Source organism: Fringilla coelebs (genome assembly GCF_963513975.1).
Source record: "Fringilla coelebs genome assembly, chromosome: Z".
Classification (NCBI taxonomy): domain Eukaryota; kingdom Metazoa; phylum Chordata; class Aves; order Passeriformes; family Fringillidae; genus Fringilla; species Fringilla coelebs.
The window spans coordinates 17,631,570-17,654,927 of NC_140031.1; the positions used below are offsets into that span (position 1 = coordinate 17,631,570).

A 23,358-nucleotide genomic window follows, 5' to 3' on the forward strand; every position below is an offset into this window, starting at 1 on the left:
TGTGGTGTTACTATCTGAAGAACTCTGCTGGCAAGGCTCACCAGAGTGTCAGACTTCAAACGTAATTGCTGCGAGGACTCCTATCTAAACAAGCTTGCTTTCACATTCTATTTCTTCTGGAATCTCAATGAGTCACTGCACATACTTCTCGGGATTAAAGAAGCTAAAGAAATGAAAAGCTCAATTGTTCACTTGTTCATTTTGGTCCTTTGTCACTTTCACAGAGTTTTTATTAAAAGCTTGTTTTTCACCGAAATATTGGGAACCATTTATGAATATAAATGAGATAACACAAGCATTACTCATCTGTTCGTGGAAGTGCCCACGAGGTGTCCCACCAACTGACCACAGTCAAGCACAGATACTCCTGCCAGGGTGAATCATGAAGCAAGAAGCAGTACCTGGGTTTTTTTTAATTGCATATTTATTAAAAGGTTAAGGACAAATATGGTGTCTTGGCATGTATTAGGAAGAGCACTGCCAGCCGGTCAAGGTAGGTGATCCTGCCCCTCTACTTAGCCCTGGTGCAGCACATCCAGAGTGCTATGTCCACTTCTGGGCTTCTCAGTACAACAGACATGGAGCTCCTGGAACAGGTACAGCTCAGGGCTACAAAGATGATCAAGGGACTGGAGCATCTCTTACAAGGAAAGGCTGAGGGAGCTGGGCCTATTCCTGTTGCACCTCATCAATGGATACAGGTATCTGAAAGGATGGTGCCAAGAGGATGGATCTGGCTCTTCTTGGTGGTGCCAAGCAATAGGACAAGAGGCAATGGGCAGAAACTGATGCACAGAAAGTTCCAACTGAAGATGAGGAAGAATTTCTTCACGATGTGAGTGACCGTGCACTGTGGTGCACAGACTGTCCACAGAGGTTCTGGAGTCTCCCTCACTTGAGATATTCCAGAACCATCAGGATGCAATCCTGTGCCATATGCTCTGGGATGGCCCTGCTTGAGCAGGAAGGTTGGAGCAGATGACCTACTTCAGTCCCTCCAAAGAACCCATTTTGTGATTCATTGAAATACATACTACCGTAAAATATCTCACCTGTTCAATACATTCTTTGGATAATGGTGGAGAAGGAAAAGATGCAAAAATTATCACTCCAACATACAGGTATGTTAGTCCAACCAGAAAGTATGCAATAGAGAGGTCTCTCACCTGAGGAAAAACAAGAAAACAAGACTTTATTTTGGCCAGCACGTACACACAAAACCAGATGAAATAAAAACCTCATAAGAAGATTTCTCTTTCATGTACTATTGTTACTTTCATATGCATTACTTTCTTATATTTACTACTACCATTTGTACATTTTTATTTTTACTTCCTACTAGCTGGATGGAGACTTCAGACCTGGTTCTGATCAGATCAGAAAGCTGCAAGGAAATACCCCAAAGTGGAGCTAGACATGTATTGTTTATCTCTCAATATACAAAAAAGGCACCATGAATGAGATATGCCAATAGATGAAGCATGTTATTCCTGATGCATAAGTATACACTAGTTAGTAAAACAAACAAGAAATCCCTTCTACTTTCTTACATTCACCTATTCCCAATAAGACCCTTGGAACACAGACACACCTGTCTATTACAGAAAGCCCTATGTTAAATTTCTTGTCATGAATAAAATCTTGCAATCAAAGACATCAGTCTACACAACTGCAGATGTAATACACAGGAATTTGATCAGAGGTTTTAAGGAAAGTGTCGAAGCTAGGGTCCTAAATCCACACTTAACTACACTATATACACATAAGTATGCATTTAAACCTAAACTTTAGCGTTCAGTTCTGAAAATTTTGGCTATCTTTAAAATACAAATACAAATATTTTCCACCACACAAAAACAATCACACATTTATTACAGGAAAATAACTAGTAAAACTAATTAAGTACTTTATGAAACTAGAGAATTCACATATACATCAGACAGATCTCACAGCAATGTACTTGTTGAGTTATTCTTCTACATAAATTTCTTCCTTTGGAAATAAAGAGGGAGACCATTTGTTTCTAGTTATTAGCTAACTAAATTCTGAATAAGCTTATGTTACAGTACAAAACACTCATCACCTTACAGCAAACCATTTGTTCAGCTGCTGCTAATCATCAGCTTTTTAAAGGATTACTAGTAATGTTTCAATATATGACCCAATTTTCCCAAGACTGAGAAGCAAGTCTTACTAGCCCAGGAATAGCACCAAATTATTAGGATTATATAGACCAGAGTGATAATTACCACCTCCAGCCAGCTCACGGAGCATGAGCAAAACTTCCTCACATCTGTGCATGGAAATGTTTCCCTAAGTGCTTCTTCACACTATCTTATTGACAGAATAAGCACATCCTACACCACTCCAGGTTCTGCCAAGGGCAAGGCAATCCTGGAGGAAAGTATAAAATACTAGATTATGAGTTGTAAGAAAAATTCAGATGGAAGCCAGTTTTTTGTGAAAGACATGGAATCTCCTATTCATTTTGCCAGTGTTTTTGGGGTAGAAGATTATTGTCTGATGAGGAATATTATTTGCCTTTTAGAGGCTGATGGGAAAAGGAATCCGTGTGATTTGAACATGTTCCAGAGTGGCCTTCAAGCTCCCAGCAGGGGCACATTTCTAGCTGCAACCTCTTCCTCCTGCTGACCAGTAAAATACTCAAGGAAGATGATTCCCTAGACTTCACTCTCCTCATAGTGGCAATTCAGTAAGGACTATCAACTTTCACCAGAAGCTGAGCAATCACCTTTTCTTTAAATTATATGCAGAATTTCTCCTTGTGACATGAAAAGCTGTACAGGTTTTTATATAACATCTACATCTTCAAAAGCACTAGTGCCCACCCACACCGTAAGAACGAATTTTAAGAATATTAAATATGAGCATCCAATTTCTTGCAGGTATTTATCAGTAAGTTCCATTAATTAGAGGACTCAGACACACAGTAACATGGTTTTGCAAAGAGATACAGACTCTCATCTCTTCAGGACAGGACTTGGACAATGTGTTTTGCACATCTTAATGCACATAATCTCCCAAAACCTGCTTTAAATCTGGTATTTTAGGTGCAGTCCTGGCGCATAAAAACAGTATAGTAACTCACAGTTGTTATTTGTACTCTGCCTACACATAAGTTCTAGAACCAAGTGTAAAACTATTTTTGGTGTGATGAGTGCATGCAGTTGTGAGGGCAAGAAATCGGAAATAAAATTCTTACTGCTTCCTTTGGACATGAAAAATGGTAGATAGGTGGGGTGCTATTATCTCCAACAGGTACTTGCACCAGTACAAACCAGTTCATGTTTCCTGAGTTCTTAAGGGTGTATGCTTTAATCTGCACTGAAACTAGTGCTGAGATAATTTTGATTATTTATTTTCGTAACATGTAACACAACAGACTATTTTCTCCAGCTGTTGTCACCATACAATGAATACCCAGATTTTGATTTGAATAAACTACTAAGAAAGAAATAGACAACTTGAAAACCTGGATTTATTTTTTTCTCAAACACCCATCAGGTCCCTTCCAAATAAATGCTCCAGTGTATAAGATAGTTAGCTTTGTACAACAACATGTGTTTACATAACAGGAACATCTTTTGATTAATGTTCATTATTCCTCAAGAGACCTGGGCTCACTCCCTAAAGACGTTGACAGTACTGTTTAGACAGCATAATTCCAGATAAAATCAAAGGACACCTGGGGAGAGATAAAAGGATTAAGTAAGAGAAAGAACTACACCTTTCTGTTTTAAATTTGATACTTGAGGCATTTACATTCAAAGTGGACATTGCTGCGGTGAAAGCTGCCTAAGCATAAGAATATAGCAATTCTTACAGCCACAGTATAAGAATCAAACTTATAGAAAAAACAATGTTGGAAGCAGGAAGTATTTGTAGAATCACGGTGGAAATCTCAAAGTAAGTATCTGAGGTAACATGCAGGTCACAGTCCATAAGGATCACTGCCTGACACCTGCCAAACCCTTCTCAAATACGCCTGAAGTGTAGGGCAGATTTTCAGACAGAACTTGGAGAGCATGTGTTAGCTGCAGTTACTTCTGACAGAGAGCTCTCCTGGGCAGATCCACAGAACAGAGTGTTAGAAGTGCTGCTGGAAGAAGAGAAAATTGTGTGATCAAGGTTGGCAGCAGCAGTAGAACAAAGGAAGGAATCAGCCTCCTAACAAAAGAATGAGTTATGGAGCTAACTAAGACAGCCCTGAAAGTACAAGGCACTGTATCACATCCACAGACCAGTCAGTCCACAGACCTGGCCAGACCTGCAGCAAGGGATTTGACAGAGAGAAGGCTCTGTGGCTCTACAGATATTTCTTACGTGATGCTGCTAGAGGCTACTTCCAGGCCTTGGTTTGCCTGCTGAATGCCATGGAGAAAACAGTTCACTTCCTTCCTTCCTCAGTGCCAGTGAAAGCTAGTTTGTGGAGTTGCTTCTTGGATGGAGAAGCCTGTATCAGTGCTTAGTAATGACTACCACACTGGAAATACCTTTTCATCATCCCATTTCAGATTAGTCTCTTCTCAAGAGAGATGCTGTCTCCATAATATCTCAACAGGACTTTGATCGATATCATAAAAATAGACTTCACCTGCTGATGCATCAAGGGCAATATTTAACTGGGTGACAAAAATAAGTACTTTACCAGGATGGATGATGCTGTGCATAATTTTGGCAGGAAACAGAAACCAATGGTATGGCACCATTAATGGAAACTCACTCCGTTTACAGGGAATAAAGTGTTTCAATACTGCAGAAAGTAAGTACCATTTACAGCTCCATGCCTTCTGCAGTTAATACCCATACAAAAAACATCTCCCCACTCACAGCCTTTCTGCCAGGTAATCCACAAACAACTGTTAGGACACAGCACTAGTGTATTTATGCCTGCAGATCATGGTGGGCTTGTGTAGCATCTGTAGTGTTGCTCAGGGAAACTGATCACAAACAGGAATCAGGAAAAAACCAACCAACTGAAACCCACACCTACACTCCTTTTTGTGGCTGGATTACATTTTCTATGCAATTTGTTTTTGAACCATTTGCCTGACACTGTACAAAAACTTAAGCTGATAAATACAAGGAGGCGGCAGCAGCAATGGGAGGTGGGACCAGGAAGCTCAATTCTGAACTGCAGACTAAAAACCTGCTCATAGGGCTTCTCCAGGCTGTGCTGCTGACATGTGGCCTACTCTGGTGCACTGCTTTCCTCTTCTCACACCCACACCACTGTACGGGAATAGCGGCCAGAGCAATCCTCCCCCATGTGTATTTTAGCTTTGGGCTGTGATGCACGCCTGTGACCAGAATGGAAGCTGCTATTGTTTTGAATTTCTGACTCCATAAGAGGAATGTTATTGTTTGTCTTACTCTTTTCCACCTCCCCAGAGAGTTGTTCTATGACCTCTAGTTTCAGTAAGTTTTGCTCAAGACTAAAACAGTGCTTCTCCAGCTTGCCAAGTTGTGTGCTTTTTGACAGAACGCTGACGGAAGTGCCATGTTACCCGATCCATCAATAAAACAGTGAAATTTTTATCCATGGAGTTTTGTCAGTATCACCCCATCAGATACAGAAAGAAGAAAGCATCTTGTAAATACATTGGAAAAATCCCCCATGACTTATTACTGAGGGTAAGACCCCTATACATATGGAAATCTCCCACTTAGCCCAGCAGCTTACTGACATAATCACAAAAACAGCTCTTCAAGAGCACAGGTACTTCATTAACATTTGCAAAGCACTTTTGAGACCTAGGTGAAAGGCTCCTGTTCAGCTACAAAGAGGAAAGAAATCTCCAGCCAAATAAAACTACGACAAGAATTACACAGAGATTTGTTTTCCCATTAAAAATCTTTCCTGCCATACTTCAAAGCCGTCCTTTCTAAGCAATTTGAACATTCTTCTGGAATGCAGAGTTTTGTCAAGGGCTTGAGATCCATGCTATGGCTGACTGAAAATTCACGTTAAGCTCCAGGGAAGGTATTAGAAAAGCTGATTCAAATGCAGGCAGCAGTTTCTTCCTCCTTCACACAGGAAAAGCAAGCTGGAGAACACTCCAGGTGCTGCTCTTTGCATCTGATTGCTTGCTCTGATGTAAACAGAGGGGGAAAATACACAGGAAAACCTTGCAGATGGAATGAGCGTATTAGCATTAAGAGTTGATTGCAGGAGATCTAGCCTTTAGAATTTGAAAGCCACAGTTAAAGAGAAATCTTGCCCTTCAGCCACATCATAAGATTTTCTTAAGGAAATCAAGAAAAAGCTATCTTGATTTTAGCTTTCTTTGTCCAGACCACCAGTTGTTAAACTAATTTCTGAGAAGCCCTAAGCCCCCAGAAGCCTTCCTGGAGGAGAATCCACAACTCCTTTGCAGATACATCATTCACAAGCTGGTCTTGATTCACAGGTAAAAGAAGTAACTATGCAGACTTCTAAAGCCTAAGAGGTCATCTCATTGCATTGGTACATAATCTGCACTTCACTGTCAAATAATCAAATCTGATATATTTTACCAGATATGCTGTATAGGCATCTGGCTCTAAGTGGCACTGATTCAGTAGGGAGAGCAAGATGACATCCAGAGGTTCCTTACAACCTCAAGCATTCTGGGATTCTATGATTTCATTAAGTTTTTCATACAGCTAGTATCTAAAAATATTTTAATATTATTGCAGGTACCTTTACAGCTAACATTTTAATGAAGCTGGACAAGAATCCTTGGAAGTAAGGAGGAAAAAATAAAATAGTAAAAATAATTAGAGTAAAAGTTACTCTCAGACTCTGTGTATTGCATTTATTCCATTTGGTATTTTATAATGGGAAGATATTAACAAAGAATGCAGTTCCATCTGGAGGAGCAGTGCTTAACTTTTTCAAGGGGAAAGCACCAGTCCAAAGACTATATACATCACAAAGCTTCCTGATCCAGGCTTCAACTTGCAGGATTTCCTAACTTGTGCCAAGTTTCTCTACGGACTTTGACTAGGATTGTGAGACAAAACTACTGAAGCAGATCTGAGAACAGGTATTACCTAGACCTCAAAACTACTGTTTAGGATTCTGCTAACATCAGTCACGTACCAAACATTTTCCACCATTTTTCATTCTAAAATTGGTCAGTTTTCATTGAGTCTTACAACATAGTCAAGTCATCTGCCTCTTGTGTGCAATTTGGCCGTTTAATACCAGCTTCTAAGTTTGGGGCATTACTCAGGGCTTTTATGTAAATGAATTTGTAATTTATCTGTTACTCCCTCATAGCAAGGAAAAGAATGGGTAACTTTCTTCTTATCAAATCACAGGAAAAAATTACTGTTGTCTAGATTACTGGTAATCTAGAATAAATAAGCACAGTCTTGTGAAGTTACTTACATTGTTTTCTTGATTCCTGTTATTCTGAAGAAGTGTGATGACACAATTGTGGATGAAGAAGGCAAGTGTTAGAACCCCTGTGAGCTGAGGGAACAGAATTCTAAACTCTAAACAAAGAAAAAAAAAGTGTTTTAAAATTACTTCTTTGAAATAAGCAATGACAAAATGCAGATGACATACAGTGCTCTGGAGAATACTGGCAAACTCATGAATCTCCACCTTGAAATGGGACAATCTATCTCATATTTGACAATAGCCCATGCAAGTATTTAATTAGGAAGTACAAGATGCATGAAGACAGTAGTTACTATAGAATACACTTTCCAGCAAGGCTTCTCTGATAAGACTCCAACCATCAGTGATTACTAGGTTACTTTATGATCAGTACATACAAGGTTTTCTGCTCCTCGACAGTTTAACTGGAAATTATTTGTGAAATTGGAATTCACAGCAGTGAGGCTGTATACCTACAGGCTTCTGAAGAGGGAGATGGAGAGAAGGAATCATTTACTCTGTGAACACTTTTAGTTATTAAGAAGTCACTTATGCTACCAGAAGAAAAATTACATCTGTAGATATTTAAGAAGTTCTGCTTACAAGACAGGGCATAAAGAAAGGCAGAGCAATTTCTTATCATGATTCACAGCATGTATGAAAAGAATTTCCATCTTGTCTCCACGGGAATAGCATTGTTCTGCTTCTTTTAACACTCAAAAGAGGTTCATAAGATGGTGGTTCTTGAAGTGCTGAAAATGGTATAGGAATTCAGCAATGCGTAACATCATTAAAGCACCATCTTAGTTGGTATTACCTAAGAATGTATTTACTCTTTAGAGTGCTAACAGCAATTAGAGAACCCTAAGACAGCTCAGCTTCTGAAAAGCACCCAGAAGTATAGCACAACGCTCTTCAGAGGTTCACAAACCCTTACAGAACAAACCACAGAGAGCTCCATGCAAACATATTTAAAACAGACTTCTGTAAAGTGCTATGAAGTTAGGAAAGTAAACACACTCCAGGCAACTAATGGAGGGCTTATCCAAACTGAAAGAATAAGCTTCCCCTAGAGCTGGTTTCACTGTACCTTCAATACCTAATTAGCATGATGTGCTACTGACGGAATTGAGAGTGCAAGCGACTTCTGGCCTCAACTTCTAGGCTCGTTTTCCATCCACTACCTCACTCTCAATAATAAAAAGCAAAATGACAGTTTCAGAATCTCTTGGAAGCTGTATTTGTATGCATTAGCTACCCGCTTTTTCTATCTCCTAGCAGTACTAGGAGCTTTTGCCAGACGAGTCAAACTTCTGGGTGCTGTATTTCTCAATGGCCTGCGGCACATGTGTGACTAAAACCCATTTTTCTCATTTGTTTCTAAGAAAAGAAGAAGGGATACTATTCTAACGTACAGGACACAGCCCCCTGGAGCTAACTGGTCAAAAAATTTTGCTAATTGTAAAGGATGGGGAAAAACCAACTAGGACCTAACCCTCGTTCTTTTATTCCAGGTTTCTTTAAAAAGAAACTTGATATCTTTAGGCTAGCTGTTCAAGCAATACCAAATGCCTCTTGTTTATGACTATGGCATCTCACAGAGGAATTTGTAACAGTAATTTGGAAGGAACAAACAGCCATCAAACAACCTTCAATGAAAACAAAAACATACTGATGGGTACTGATGGAATAAAACTGGCTAATGGGTGTTTGAAAGAGAAGAGCTACTAAGATTATGGCCTAAAACTTGAGATAGACTGGGAGGTACAGGAAAACTGTACTTGCAAATTATGGTGAATGAGCTATTTCATTTAAGTGAGACAGTGTGTGGAGAACTTAAAGCACCCTTAACACTCAGTCTGTCTACACTTTGTCATTTCTAATTGCTACTGAAATAGGCGTAATCTGAAACTGGTACAACTAGAACTTAAAATAACATAGGTGAAAGAGTACTAAGGTAAGCTCTCTGTCAAAAGATATATGTTGAAGATTCCTCTGATAGGCACTCCTCTTCCTTACTGTTGATACTAACTAAGGAACATCACTGGGAAATGGATTCCTTGCCACTTGGTCCGGAGGGATCTTTCATCTAGTTGCAACATCAGACAGCCTTTCCTCTATTTATGTCTCAGAGATGTTAAAAGGTAAATGAGAAAAAACGTAAATCTTAAACTCACCAAATATACACTTCACCACTGCATTTTAACTATCTTACCTGGTACAAAAAATTCATTCTCTGTAAACCAGTTGAATTCTAAGTGTATTCCCAGATGAGCAGCCTTTACTGTAACCAGAAAAACTAAGTAGACAACTGAAACTGTACCTGGAAAAAACAAGAGCCAAACAAATACCATGATATAGTACAAGGTATTTATGCAGGGTTTAATTTCTGCTCCATCCATTTAGTTACTAGTAGTCAAACCAGAGTTACAGTTGGTATTCATTCCTAACAGAAGACTAGGTCTACGTTTTTTCTTTACTTCTCTTATAGGTCAGAGAGAAAAAATAATACACATGCACACAATGTAAACTTCCAGCAAGTTTAACAACTTCCAAGTGCTAGTGACAGCAGAGGAAGTACACTGTAACCTCTGTTGCTGGGCAGGTAGGTCTTTAGGTACAAACAGACCAGTTTCAGCTTTCACTGCCAGGATTTCAATCTAAGTGGAGATTGATCATAGCACTCCAGCTATTATAATGTTCATCTAGTCACTGACTTTTTGAACCAAACAGGGAAATGTTAAGTGAAATTACTGCACTTATGAACTTTACACTGGGAGCTAGAAGTTGATAATGACACTTCAATGCTACTGATTAAAACATTGTGTTAATTGTAACTGTGGATAATCTTTATTATAATACTGGATTTGCATTCCATCTCATTGGCTAAGAGGCATCCAGCAGGCACCTGCACAGCTTAAGGACTACAAATGTGATCACAGATGGGTATAATGCCTTGCTGAATATACCTGTGGAATGGAGGGTACATGGTCCTGTGTCAGACCATTTGAAAGAGACAAGAGCAGAATAGCAACAACCTAAAAATGGAAGGAAACTGAACAACAATAATTAAGGCTACTGCAATGAACCTCGTGGCAAATAATGCTGCTAGTGAGCAGAGAACAGGCTGTAAGTGAAGACAAAAACCCAGCATTTTAACCCAGCAAGGTTAAAAAATAAACAGAAGGAATTATCATTTGATTGATAATCTCTTGAGCACAGTCAAGAAATTAGGAAAATAAAAGGTTCTGTATGTGAAGATCAGCTAAAATACTCTGTAGTTTCCTAATAACTTCTGTTTCCACAGTAAAACTCAACTGAGATAAATTTCGTCATCTCAAAATTGCCTTCCATTTTTTATTGTCCTATAAGCTTCAAGGTTTACAAAAATTAAGGCAATTTTGAAAACCTTCTGAATTACAATGAAGCAATGAGTAATTAATATTCTGGTTTTAAATTTTTTTTCTACATAAAACCCACACCTTTTGCACAGAAGCAGTATCAAGTACTCAAATTCCTGTGTAGTATTTCCATTTAGTGGTTTCAGCAAGAGCAGATCCAAGCCCTGATAAAGTGTCACTGTGGAACAGATGAACAAACTAGACCTTCAAATCCCTTTCCTCTACCTCCTTTACAATGCATATCCAACTTTTTCAACCCCTGATTCACGTCTAGTTTTCTCTTTCTCTTCATTGTGGGCTTCAGGGCTACCCCTCAGACACCTTCTACCCCCTGAATTCTGACCAGCTCCACCCATCATGCTTTACCAGCCCCATCCACCATGGCCTTCCACCTCAAGACATGAAAGCAGAAGTCACAACTGTTTCCTCTGTAGCATAGAAGAATCCACAATATTGGAAGCTGGGACAAAGAACAGCAGCAGGTCATACTGACTGACTGATGTTGTGATTAATTAGTCAGCTGACTGGCAGAAAATGTCTTCAGATCAGAAGCAACTGCCAGTTTGAAATGTTTACCAGAGGAGGAAGAGTATGCCTGACTATACCAAGGTAATATTTATCAAATGCTGCACAGGAGTATGTATAGAACCATTTGGGAAAATCTGTTGTAGATGTAATGGAATTTGTTTCACAGTATTATCAAGCAAGAAAAATGAATTTCCTGTTACCAATAAGATTCAAGCAAAGTAGCAGACAAAGCCCTTGGGGTTAATAAACCAACCAACAACACACTTCGAGGCACAATATGGGCTGCCACCAAAATACTGGAACAGTGGCTGGATAGCTGCCTAATAGAAAAGGATCTGGAGGTGCTGATTGGCAGAAGCTGAACATGGGCTGACAGTGTGCTGGCAGGTGGCCAAGAAGGGCAATGGCATCCTGGCCGGGATCAGCAATGGTGTGGCCAGCAGGAGCAGGGCAGGGATTGTCCCCCTGTACTCAGCACTGATGAGGCTGCCCCTGTGACATGAATGCTGCCAGTCTTGGGCCCCTCAAGACCAGAAGGACATTGACATGCTGGAAGTGTCTAGGGAAAGGAAATGAAGCTAATGAAGGGTCAGGAGCAAAAGTCCTGTGAGGAGTAGCTGAGGGAGTTGCGGGTGTTTATCCTGGAGAAAAGGAGGCTCAAGGCTGACCTTTTCACTCTCTAAAATTGCCTGAAAGGAGGCTGTGGCCAGTGAGGCTTGGTCTCTTCTCCCAGGCAATCAGTGACAGGATGAGATGACATGGCCTCAAGCTGTGCCAGGGAATGTTCAGATTTGGAAAATGTTCTTAGAAAGGGCTGTCAAGCTTTGAAACAGGCTGTCCTGAGAAATTATTCAGTCACCATCCTTAGATGTATTAAACAATGTGCAGATATATAGCAGTCATGGGCATGGTTTAGTGGTGGACTTGACAGTGTTGGGTTAACAATTGCATTCAACAACCTTACAGACTTTTCCAACCTAAAAGAGTTTATGATTCTACTCACTGGAGTAGTTTTCACTGTCTTCTATACACTTCAGTCACAGGGAACCAATGCTTTAATAGTATTTGTTACCTACCTAGGACATTAAACTTCGCAAAGAAGGATGGAGACTTCAGATTTAGCAGGGGTAGAAGAACTGCAATCAGGTAAAATGGTACTGTTTTTGATTTGTCCCACCACTCCTCAAAGAGTTCAAAACCTGTTCTGTTGCCAGAAGAGAACATCACAGTCTTGTTCTGTGGTGGGTGATCACTAGCAGCACTTGGACAAATGACTGGAAGAAAGGAAAAGAAAAATATCTTTAGATGAAAAGGGTTTTACTTGCACAGGATATTCAGAGCCAAGAGCCCACAACTGCTGGTGTGTTTTACCTACTGAAGACTGCTCAAGTGCAGTGTTCAGTATCTCAGTGCCTAACTTCTGTTTGTTTTTTTAATCAGGAATTCATTGCTAAGATTCCACTGCTAGGCAACTTGTAGTCCAATCTGACAGTGATACAGTTCTCCCAGCTGAGCACAAAAAAGATGATAATTTATCTGAAGCCCAAGCTGTGACACAGAATCATCCTTTAAAGTCACATACCTATAACAGGGCCTCTTCAGTGCCCACGTGCACCTGCTGGAATCAAGTCACAGCAATGCTCTTCTGCATCTGGCTGCATATTTAGCATCCTAATCTGTTCCTGCACACTTCATTAAGATCATATCAACCAAAATCCAAGTGCACTGAAGAGCCTAAATTAATGTCAACTGCTCTAAAAACAAACTAAGGATTACAAGAAAGCTACTGTAACAACTGGCAGGTTGAAAACCCATACACTGAACAAAAATGCTCTTGTCATCCTTGCGCCATAACAGAGGCAAGTACATCACTGCCAGACAACACAACACAACAAATTTAAGATCTGCTCCAGTAAAAGTGCTGAGAGGGAATGTCATAATCCTCTTACATGGAAGTTGATTAATGGCAGCACCTGAACAAGTGACTGGAAAAAAAATCAACCAAAAAGATCCTCTGAGGAACACATGCCTATGAAGCTCTGTGTTGAAATATAAAATTTACTATTCTCATAAATGTCTTATTTAAAATCTTGGCATCACACAATAGTAAATAGCCACTATCCTACACTGTCTCCATTCCTGTTCTGTCAGAAAGGCAAAGGCATAAAAGGCATTCTGACAAATTTCTTCCTTAAAAGAGGATTGCTTCACAAACCTTGAAAAATGCTTTTGTTCTTACTGATCTCCTTGGTAGCTCCGCATGTCCTGTCAAGAGTCACTTGAACATCTGACAGCCCTTAATTTTGTGTAGCAGCTGCTTTAAATCTTCTAGTTGGTGGAGGATAGTGTGGAATATTGTCTACTTTGCCTCCAAGTTATACCCCCTGCTGCATAAGCATGGGAGAGAACAGCAGAAGCAGGAGAGAGCACAAATTGGTGCCTAGCTGGTAAGGACTGTTAGAGGAGCAGGATTCAACACCAGCTCAAACACAAATCAACTGGTTTTCAAAATGAAATTATTTCTCAACTCCTTTGCCTGACTTCAACATCTGTTCTCCAGAAGCACAGCTGCAGCTAGTGTTACACACAGCTGCCCAGCTGGTAATGATGTTTCCCCATTCCTCATGCAGTCAGGATAGAGAAAGCTTTCTGCTTCCTGAGAATGCAGTACGGATTCAGTCACTATCACAGAGGCAGAAAAGATTCAGGGGTTGACAACGCCTGCCTTGCTTTGCTCCTGCCTTCATTCTACATTATTCTGACTACTTAAGAACTTGGAAGAGATCTATGTTTATATTTGAGTGCAGTTTCTTCCCTTAGTTGTGCAAATGTCACACTCTCCAAGAAGCATAAGCAGAGGGGCAAGTAGCCTGACACTTGTTTCCTTTTTGCACTCAGCATCAAAAAAACTGTTCTTATGTAAGTTTTTTTAAAAAATAATCTTGCTGCACAACTTTTGAGTAGTAAAGTTGCCCCAGTCAAGATTTTAAACAGTACACAGAACTAAGGCGCCTCAAATTTAGGGTGTGAAAGTTGAAATTCCTTAAGGCAATTCCTCATTGTGCAACTACTGTTAAAAAGTTAACAGTAAAGCTTTTAAGGAGGATGTATCTGGGCATAGAGAAACTTGTAACTGGCTTGTTAATACTTATTCTCTCCTCCACTTTTTAAACTTATTTTTTACTTCCCCAGTTATTCAGATCTCCAAGTGTGTGGTTATTTGTGAAAGTACAAATCCCAGATAGAAATTTACAGTTTTTTAAGAAACACATAGTTACAACTTATGATATATATTTTATAACTGGCATGTGGAAAGGCATTGAAACATGATGATTTGCCTTTAAACCCCCACCCAAAACTGGTAACACAATACTGTAAGTGCTCCTTACCTTTGTTACTTCCATTGGTGCCAGGAACAATATCTGTTACATTAATGTCATGAACAAAGTCTGCAAAGAAGAAAATCTCACTATCAATGTCCCATACCTGCTAATTAGGCTTTCATCTGTTAACTTGACTGAAATTAACTAAGAAATATTTTGGAAAATTGTATCAGAAGAACAACACAGCAGCTTTCACTCCCCCCAGACCCAAGTGAAAGTTCTCTAACTACTGTAGAAGTATATTGAAGTTGCTCTACACTGTATTACTTTCTTCTCAGAAGCCCTCTCCATTTATAAATTTCCAAAGACTCCCCACTCCCAGGATTCCTGTTCCACAAGCACACCTCCACTTCTCCCAGCTACTCAGTCGTGTTGAACAGTAGGCCAGTGAGAAGATGCATCTTAAATCCAGCCTCTTTTGGGACAGAAAAAAAGGGCATGCAAACATACCCCTAGTCCAGACAGTATTATACAGAAAAAGCTTCCCTTAATAATTTTCTAGTATTTTCTTTTTCAGAAGAGGCTCTGTGGGATGCTTTTTCCATGCTTCCATGGGAAACACTAGAAAAAGCTTGAAGCCTCGCTGTCGTACAGGCATCTCAAGTAGTGTTCTATTTGCAGTACACTCCTGTGCTACTTTGCTGGCATACCACACCAGTTATTTCCAAGTTTCTGCAACCTCACCTTTATAAGGGTATTGGATAGCAATTTCATTATATTTATGTATTATGTTGTATATATACACACAGAAAATGCTCCACCAGCTGGGAAACCGAATTAGTGTGTCACTGGTTAAATTTTGCTTCTGTTACATGTGGGCATGTTATGCACAGAAAATCAATTGGGGCAGTTGGCTTCAGATTTTTTAAATGCAATTAACAGCAGCTTGTTTCTCATAAAGAAAGCAAAAGGTCTTGTGGGAAGAAAACTGTTTCCTCTTTCTTTATTTTGTTTTATGACACCCTGAATCACAAATAAATTTCTCATACTTCTACTAGTTCAGAGTATACAAAAATCAGAAAATTTAACTAAAATCGCAATTTTGTGTTCTTAATTTAAAAAAATGTGCCTAGTGAGAAGCCATTAAAATTAACAGTTCTTACAGAATTAAAGCACTTTCAAATTTGTTATAGATGTCAACTTCTGTTTTTTCTGTATTTAAAAAGCAGTTTAGAACTAGCAATTTCATTTGTGGATTTTGTTTTTCCCATAAACAGAAACTGAACAAGACCATGCAACACCATGTTAAAGACATGCTATTGCACTCAGCTAACAATTCTTGCATTCTTTGTGTACCACAGATTTCTAGACCATCTTGGGGAAAATAAATTTTTCCCCCCTTAAATTGTATGTGCAGATGTTTTAAGAAGCCATCTGAATGTATTAGAATTAAACAAAATATAAGGCGCTGCTGAATACTTAGAGTACTTTCTGAATTCCTGCTTGGAATACTTAGAAACATGTGGCTGGAAGATGCCACGGTGTCAAACCTACATCCTATTATGCATTTTGTTACCCAGTAATTAAGTATGAAAGTTAGGACAAGAAGCCAGTGATTGTTATCTTAGACCAAACAACTTAAATAAGAACTCCAAACAAATATAGGTAAGGGATAAAATAACATGCCAGTCCCATGAAAAGCATGACTTTTTCCTAGAAAACAAGATCTTTTCATAATTTTAAATTTTATTTATGCCATTTATTAGAACTGGCATTATTTAATTTAGAATAATTTAAAGTGTTAAACTTAAAAAAAAAAAAACCCAGAGTCTAAAATGAAATGTCTGTAACAACATATAAATTAGGTCAGCTATAAAATTCATCAGTCATTAACCAATGTAGTAAAGTATGTCCTATAGGGATGGTGGGAATTCTAATTAAAGACTGTTTAACAGGCTTAACTGTCTGTGCTGTTATTTGCCTCAGAGATAACCTTCAAAACAGAATATTTTAAATCTTAGTCAACCTACTCAGCACTATGAGTCAGATTTTCAAAGCTCTCAATTCCATCACCAATTCCCACAACTCTGCATTACACACAAAAATGCTTGTGTGCCTATGCATGTACCAGGGTATAAAAACCCTATGTGTTTTATTTTGTAGCCATGCCACACTAAGAATCATTTTTACTGCAACAGAGTTCATTGCTTCCTCATGGATGCTTGCAAAAACTTCCTATATGGCAATATTTTAAGTGTGTTTGTTGAAATCTATAATGAAACTGTGGGGTTTTTTTCATTATCCTTTATAATTTCAACAGTCTAGCCTTTTATATGGCTGTTCAAATAGATGCACCCATGCAAACAAAGGGGGAGTGAAAATAGAGTGGAAACAAGAGGCCAGGTTTAGGTTGTTTAAGCTATACCAAGAAAACTACACTTTGAATGAGAAATTGAACAAGTGGCTTTGATAACACAGAGGACTTTGCCCGTAACACCACATATAGTTACTTATTCTCAATTGATCTTCCATGCAAGATTCTGTAAAATGGACAATCCTTTTTCAGTATAAGGGAGTCTTGATCTTTACAAAGGATTGCTGTAAAACTTAAACAAAAATGTATACTTACTGTATATAAATTTCCCTGTGTTGAACAGAAAGTTGGACATAAGTACCCAATAAACAACCATGGCTCCAACAAGTGATACCATAGAAAATAAGAGGCTTGACCACTGACCAAAGGATCCAAAGTAATACTTGCAAACATCTGGGAATTCCCAGTTTGAGGTATCTGTTAAAGCTGAAAAAGACATAAAAACCAAAATATATCTAAAAAAATGTTACATTAGAGTCAGTAGAACTATTTAGGACAAAATGTGGGGTTTTTTAAGAACATTTTGACATATGTTCACAGCGCTTTCAAGGACTAAGAAAACTGCCACTAACTTTAAAATATAGCACTCATTAAGTGTTTGAATGAACAAGCCTAAAGTAGACACTTTTATTGTGGCCATACTACTACTTTTGAATAATTTCAGACGCACTGAAATAAGACATGGCAAAAATGCCACCATGCATTTGCAGCCAAAGCCTTTTGCAGAAGTTATGGCAAAGTAGACCAGACCATGAACTATTCCTCAACCTATTCCTCTGCCCTGAAAGAGTTCAGTCACAAACTAACAAAGGTTTCAATCGCCTTTATTTGAGCAAGCGAGATGTTAGTTTATGCACAAAAGCACCAACCAGAGAAGAGCCCCAAGGTGAGTTTTGAACAATAAAAGGACATTCTAATTAGAGCTGCTGTCAATGACTGATTCAGCTGCTGATAATACTTAAGGGCTTTCAACACAGAATACACACAAATATTAGGGTAATACAGGCACACAACACAAAGGGACACAGCTACAGCCCATGCTGCTCCACTGCGCAGGTTGATCAGACGAGTAGAGAACTGGACAGTGCTTATTATGGAGAAAAGATGCCTCTAACTCCTGAAGTTCCCAAAAACTTAGTAAGTGAACATTTGAAACCCTGCTTGATAAGAGCTTGTGTTTGGCTGTAATACCTAGGTCCCAAGAAACTGAAGGAATATCTAATAAGGGAAGACAGTCATTTAGCACACAGAGCTTAGACACAGACTACAAAAATAGAGATATTCAAAGAACAGCTTTTATTTACAGGTCAGGTCTAACATATAGTAAAAGACACATACAAACAGAATCTAATACACATTGGTATTTCACACTCAAAGTATTTGCATGATGAAGCTTTGGATTTCTTACGTATCATTTGCCGTGATTTCACAACTCTGTAACAGCAATAAAGAGTCAAAATGCCCATCAGTAAGATGAGAATAATTCCAGAAGTGAAGCCTGCCTGTTAAGAGGGAGAAATACAGTTAATTTTATTTGTGAATATACTACAGAAAAAGAAGAGTAAGCCATGTTGCCAAAAACATTTTCATATGCATACATTTTTCATAGTTTACCTGTTTTATTCCCCATGGGATACTTAATATGGATGTACCCATCATGGTATTCCATATCATAAATCTAGGAAGAAAAAATCCAGTGAGTATTTTAAGAACCACTCTTACTTCACATTGTTGTCTTAGTTAACAACAGTTATGTTGTTAATGTAGAACATTCAATAATCATGCATTTTGCGGCTATTATAGGGCAAGGTGTTTAACATACATTGTCACTAGACTGGAGTTTTTACCATAGCCATCTGTGCAACTGTCAACTTTAAAAGCAGTTCCTAATGGACTGTACACATAGATTTCATCAGGAGCTGGGAGGACATGGTCAGGAGCAATCTAACAAATGGATGAAAAGCAAGACTTATTAATAACATCAATGTAACTAATTGTCCCAAACACAGCAACTCAACTACTGTAAGTCACAGGAAATTACAATTAAAAAAAAAAAAGAAAAAAAAAAGAAAAAAAAAAGAAAGAGACGGTTGTACTATGCTAATTCTCTTCCTGGGGGGAAAAGCCCAACAAACAGTTGACAGAATTTCTAGCTAGATAGCTGGGAAAATGCATTTTTCTTCTGCAAAATGTGTGTAAACATACTATAAACAGATCATGCTAGCTCAACAGCTCAGTTACTGCAGCTGGCCACTGCTTTAATCTCATAGGTGGGAGAAATCTGGGCACCCTGGATCACTGTTATAAAATTAATGCTGTTTGTACATTTTCTTTTAATGGTGAAGGCATTGCACAAGAAGTAAATAAAAGCTTGTGATAAAACAAAACCTTTCGAAGGCACTCAGCTACCACATACTTGATTCAAAGCAAGCTGCAGAACAATTCTCCCCCCACCTTTATTTCTGCTGCTTATATAAATCCAGGCTGTGTAAGACCCAACATGCCAGAAGCCACCCACTTAATGAGGCCCTGTCTTTGCCTTACCAATGCCCTGTCTGCAGGGGATGTGAGCCTGCTATAGTAATGAATCCGCTTATTCATTGCTGAAGCTTCATCAGTGACTCTTTGCATGTCATCATTCACACTGACTATGTTTGTGGGCTCCACGTGAAATGGTCTAAAGGAGGGGAAAAAAAGGGAAGAAAGGAAGACGCTTAAAACCATGGAACACAAGATACAACTCACAGAGCAACTCAGCAATATTCAGGATGGTTTTGTCATCCATTGACACAAGGCAAATGAAAAAATATCCATCAATGCCATTGAGGGAAGCTGCCATCTGTGAAAGAATTGTGAGTTTATATCCATATTAAAATGGCCTCCAGCCCAGATTCTGTGGAGCAACTTAACATCAGACCTAATATCCAGCTGTTAGTTTTCAACAATGAATCACAATGAGAAATACATGTTAATGAGCTTGGGGAAGCTTATTAGTGCTTATAACTGGTGTTGTCAGAACTAGTGATGAGGAACAGAGGTAGAAACAGAAAGCATGAGAATGCAGAAGCAGAAAGCAGAGAAAGAGGAATGAGCTGTGGCATTGACGACCACATATGAAAAGATTAGGAACTACTAATCTAGCTGACAACACTATATGGAATTGTGATGGGAAGGAACCGAGACCAAGTAAGTCCACGTGGTCATATATTTTGGAGTCAAGGCAACGGGGAACGGACTATGTCTCCATTTCCTCTACTCCACCTGAGTTAAGGCTGCAGGCACGGTCATGGCTGCTGAAGGAGAAAATGGGAACACCACATGCCCCTCATTTTCTCTGCATACACAGTAGTACAGAGCAAGCACACTGAAAGCTGCTCTAAAGTTACACCACCATACACCTTCATGCAAGGATGACTACCCAACAAATGTGTCCAAATCATGATATTGCTGAGATTTTTTTTTTCTAACTCAAGTAGAATTGACTTCCATATTATGCTCTTGCTTGAAAACAACACTGACTCCTAGCACTGAAAGGCTAATTTCTCAAACAAGACAGAGGACACTGCTGTCCTCTAAGCCTAAATACATCAGCTTTTTTTTTTCTTTCAGCAGTAATTTAATTTCTAAAACTACCACAACAGCTTTCTCATCTTCCTCTTCCAGGCTGATGTTTAAATCACTCATAAACTCATAGAAGCAGAGACACAACAAGCTTCCAACTACTAACAACAGAAACTAGGTCAGCAATAAAGCCATGCCATTTATTCTGTAATATGAGCAAAATCTATTTGAATTTACTGTTTTACAATACCCATTTCTGTTTCAGACTACAAAGGAACTTGGGCAACCTCTCCAACCCCAGCTCTCAATAACATCCATACAAAACTTCCCATTCTTTTTCCCAATTAATCATTTACGCATTTGTACTATGACCACATGTTATCTGTAAGGAAGATAAGAAATACAGTTCTGAAGTTCTTTGCTCTGTCTTTGTAAGAGAGGAAGACAGGTTCCTATTCCTGTGTGCTTAAGGGGAGACAGTAGGTGGGAGTATCTGTGCAATTAAGAAAAGCTGACTCACAAAAGGGGAAAATAGAGAATACAAACTTCCATCTCCACAAATTCCTTCTTTCTTTTATCTTAAACTTAATTAATTCTTACATATTCCTTCATCATGGAAAAATGGCTTAGATTTGCTAAGTTGCCTTCTACTTACTGAAATGAAAATGAACACTTTTAAATTTTTAAAATATTCTCAATTGACTCTTCTTCCTATGATTATGACATAGTGGGAAGAATATGCGTTTTATGCATGCGCTTTTGTGGTGTTTTTATAAACAATTTAGAAAGATATCTCAATTTAACAAAAATAAATTTTAAACAATAGCTTTACTACTCAAAACACAGGCACATGGGGCTAACTCACTCCACATGTAGGTAATATACAAAAATACTCATGGACTTTCAGTTCCAAAGGACTTTACTCATTTTAGCTTAAAATTTATTAGGCTGAGCAAATCATTGGACACAGCTAAAAAATATTTCATTAGAAGACCTGTAAAATAAAGACTGCAGTCATGAAAACAGGAAAAGTAACTTGTATAAACTTGTTTAAATGCTGCCCCACCTCCAGTCAGCTCTCTGCTATTTTCTTTTCGGATTGCTGACATGCACTATATTTAGAACACTTATGTGTTTTGCTAATTATACAGCAACTGCATAGTGTGAAGACCTTCCTCTCTTTCCTCATCTCCATTTAATATTATTACTGCATCCCCATGAACTTTCACTGCAACTGCGGAAAGGTTACAGTGAGACAAAGTCCACATTTTGGTTAAAATGCGTAGGCAGGTCTGTGACAAAGATTTCTTTCAAAATGGTGTTCAACAATTGCTAGCAGAGATGTTAGAGAAAGTTCTTCCAGTCAGAGATTATTTTTTAAAGCAACAGTAAACAGCTCTGTTTTACTGGTGTGTTTGTCAATCCAAGGATGACTTTAAAATTAAAGTAACAGAAAACATGCATAGAACATCCAATTTTGTGGGGAAAGCAGTGCTGTCAATGACCAAACAAACATAAAGAAAATAAATTAAGTGTAGTGAAAACCTATCTGTAGGTAAGAAATTGTTTAAAGAAAGACATTTCATCTTCAGTATTATGAACAGAATCTGAATTAAACAAACAACTTATGGTCTAGCACAAAACAAAAAGCTATGATCGAGAATCTAATCTATGGGTGAGAAAAAGAAAATAAAATTAAACAATCCCTATAAAATTTTATATACCTATTGCTTCTGCTTCCTGACTAGAGGAGTGCATATGTTTATTTTTGCCAGTACTTGGGCTACTTCTCCTCTTGATCCCTGCTACTGCGCCTCTGTTGAGAATGAAAATTATGTAAAGCAGCACTTAATTTAATTTCTTCCAGGGTACCACTGCACCACTAGCCCTGCTGAGCAAGAGACTGCCAAAACATACTGACTACCAATCAGTTTTATGTTATTTGCAGATCTCTTTGGAAACATCAATCTGTATTAGAAGCTGTGTAAGCAGGCTAGGAGGCCTGCTACTTACCTACCCTGATCTCCACTAGGAGAGGGTAGCATCCTGTTCAGGATGAAGGTCAAGGTATTGCTCCCAGCAATACTCGTATGAAAGACTGGTTGTAGGCCATACTCAAATGGGAGTCTGAGAAACTCTCTCAGGGACTCAAAGAAATTCTCAAAGACTGAGATTTTCAAAGCCCAAAGCAGGAAGGATATAATTTGGGATATATTTTGAAAAACTCTATTTACGGACCTTATGTCTAGCAGGCAAGCACTAGCAAGCATTAGCAAGCACATACAAGTATTAGCAGCTACAACACATTCCTATTAAAAAGTCTGATTTACACAGGCAATTATATCCTATCTCTCACATGGCAAAATGCTTATGGAAAAGAATGTTGGACAATGTGATCTGGGGGAAGGGGAGTGACTGTGATTATGATGTGAAACAATGCAGACAATTTCCATGCATTGTGATGAACTATAACAGCCATTGAATTTCATACAGACTGAAAGACATAGTTACAATTACTGTTTCAGCAGCTAGCCAGAAAAACAGTGCTCTTTTACCAGGGCAAACACACCTGTAGAACAGAGCTGTTTTCCACAGGACCCTGAGAATGGACAACTTGCAGGGCCTCGTGCAGGAGGTCCACATCTTCCATACACCTGGCAGGTGTATTTTTCAGAAACCATTCCCAGAAAACCTATGGCTACACTCATCCTTTCTTGCTCTCACAAAGGGACAGTTAATAACAATTCTCTAGAGCTGGTCCAGGAAAAGAAAGAAGAGTGC

General features: G+C 38.8%; 1 protein-coding gene across 4 annotated transcripts in view; it reads right to left on the reverse strand.

Annotated features, from left to right (window-relative positions):
* SLC38A9 (solute carrier family 38 member 9) overlaps positions 1-23,358 on the reverse strand; it is a 46,214-nt gene that overhangs the window by 12,943 nt on the left and 9,913 nt on the right. For 2 of the 4 annotated variants that reach the window (XM_084224769.1, XM_084224770.1), the window contains exons 3-12: positions 19,561-19,693; positions 18,839-18,960; positions 18,631-18,694; positions 18,425-18,518; positions 17,272-17,442; positions 14,709-14,768; positions 12,396-12,593; positions 9,606-9,713; positions 7,397-7,503; positions 1,053-1,166 (exon numbers count right to left, since the gene is read on the reverse strand). In XM_084224769.1, coding sequence (XP_084080895.1) covers positions 1,053-1,166; positions 7,397-7,503; positions 9,606-9,713; positions 12,396-12,593; positions 14,709-14,768; positions 17,272-17,442; positions 18,425-18,518; positions 18,631-18,694; positions 18,839-18,960; positions 19,561-19,693 — 1,171 coding nt within the window. Of the gene's footprint in view, positions 1-1,052; positions 1,167-7,396; positions 7,504-9,605; positions 9,714-12,395; positions 12,594-14,708; positions 14,769-17,271; positions 17,443-18,424; positions 18,519-18,630; positions 18,695-18,838; positions 18,962-19,560; positions 19,694-23,358 lie in introns of those variants that run through there. The other 2 variants (XM_084224772.1, XM_084224771.1) reach the window with 2 other exon arrangements.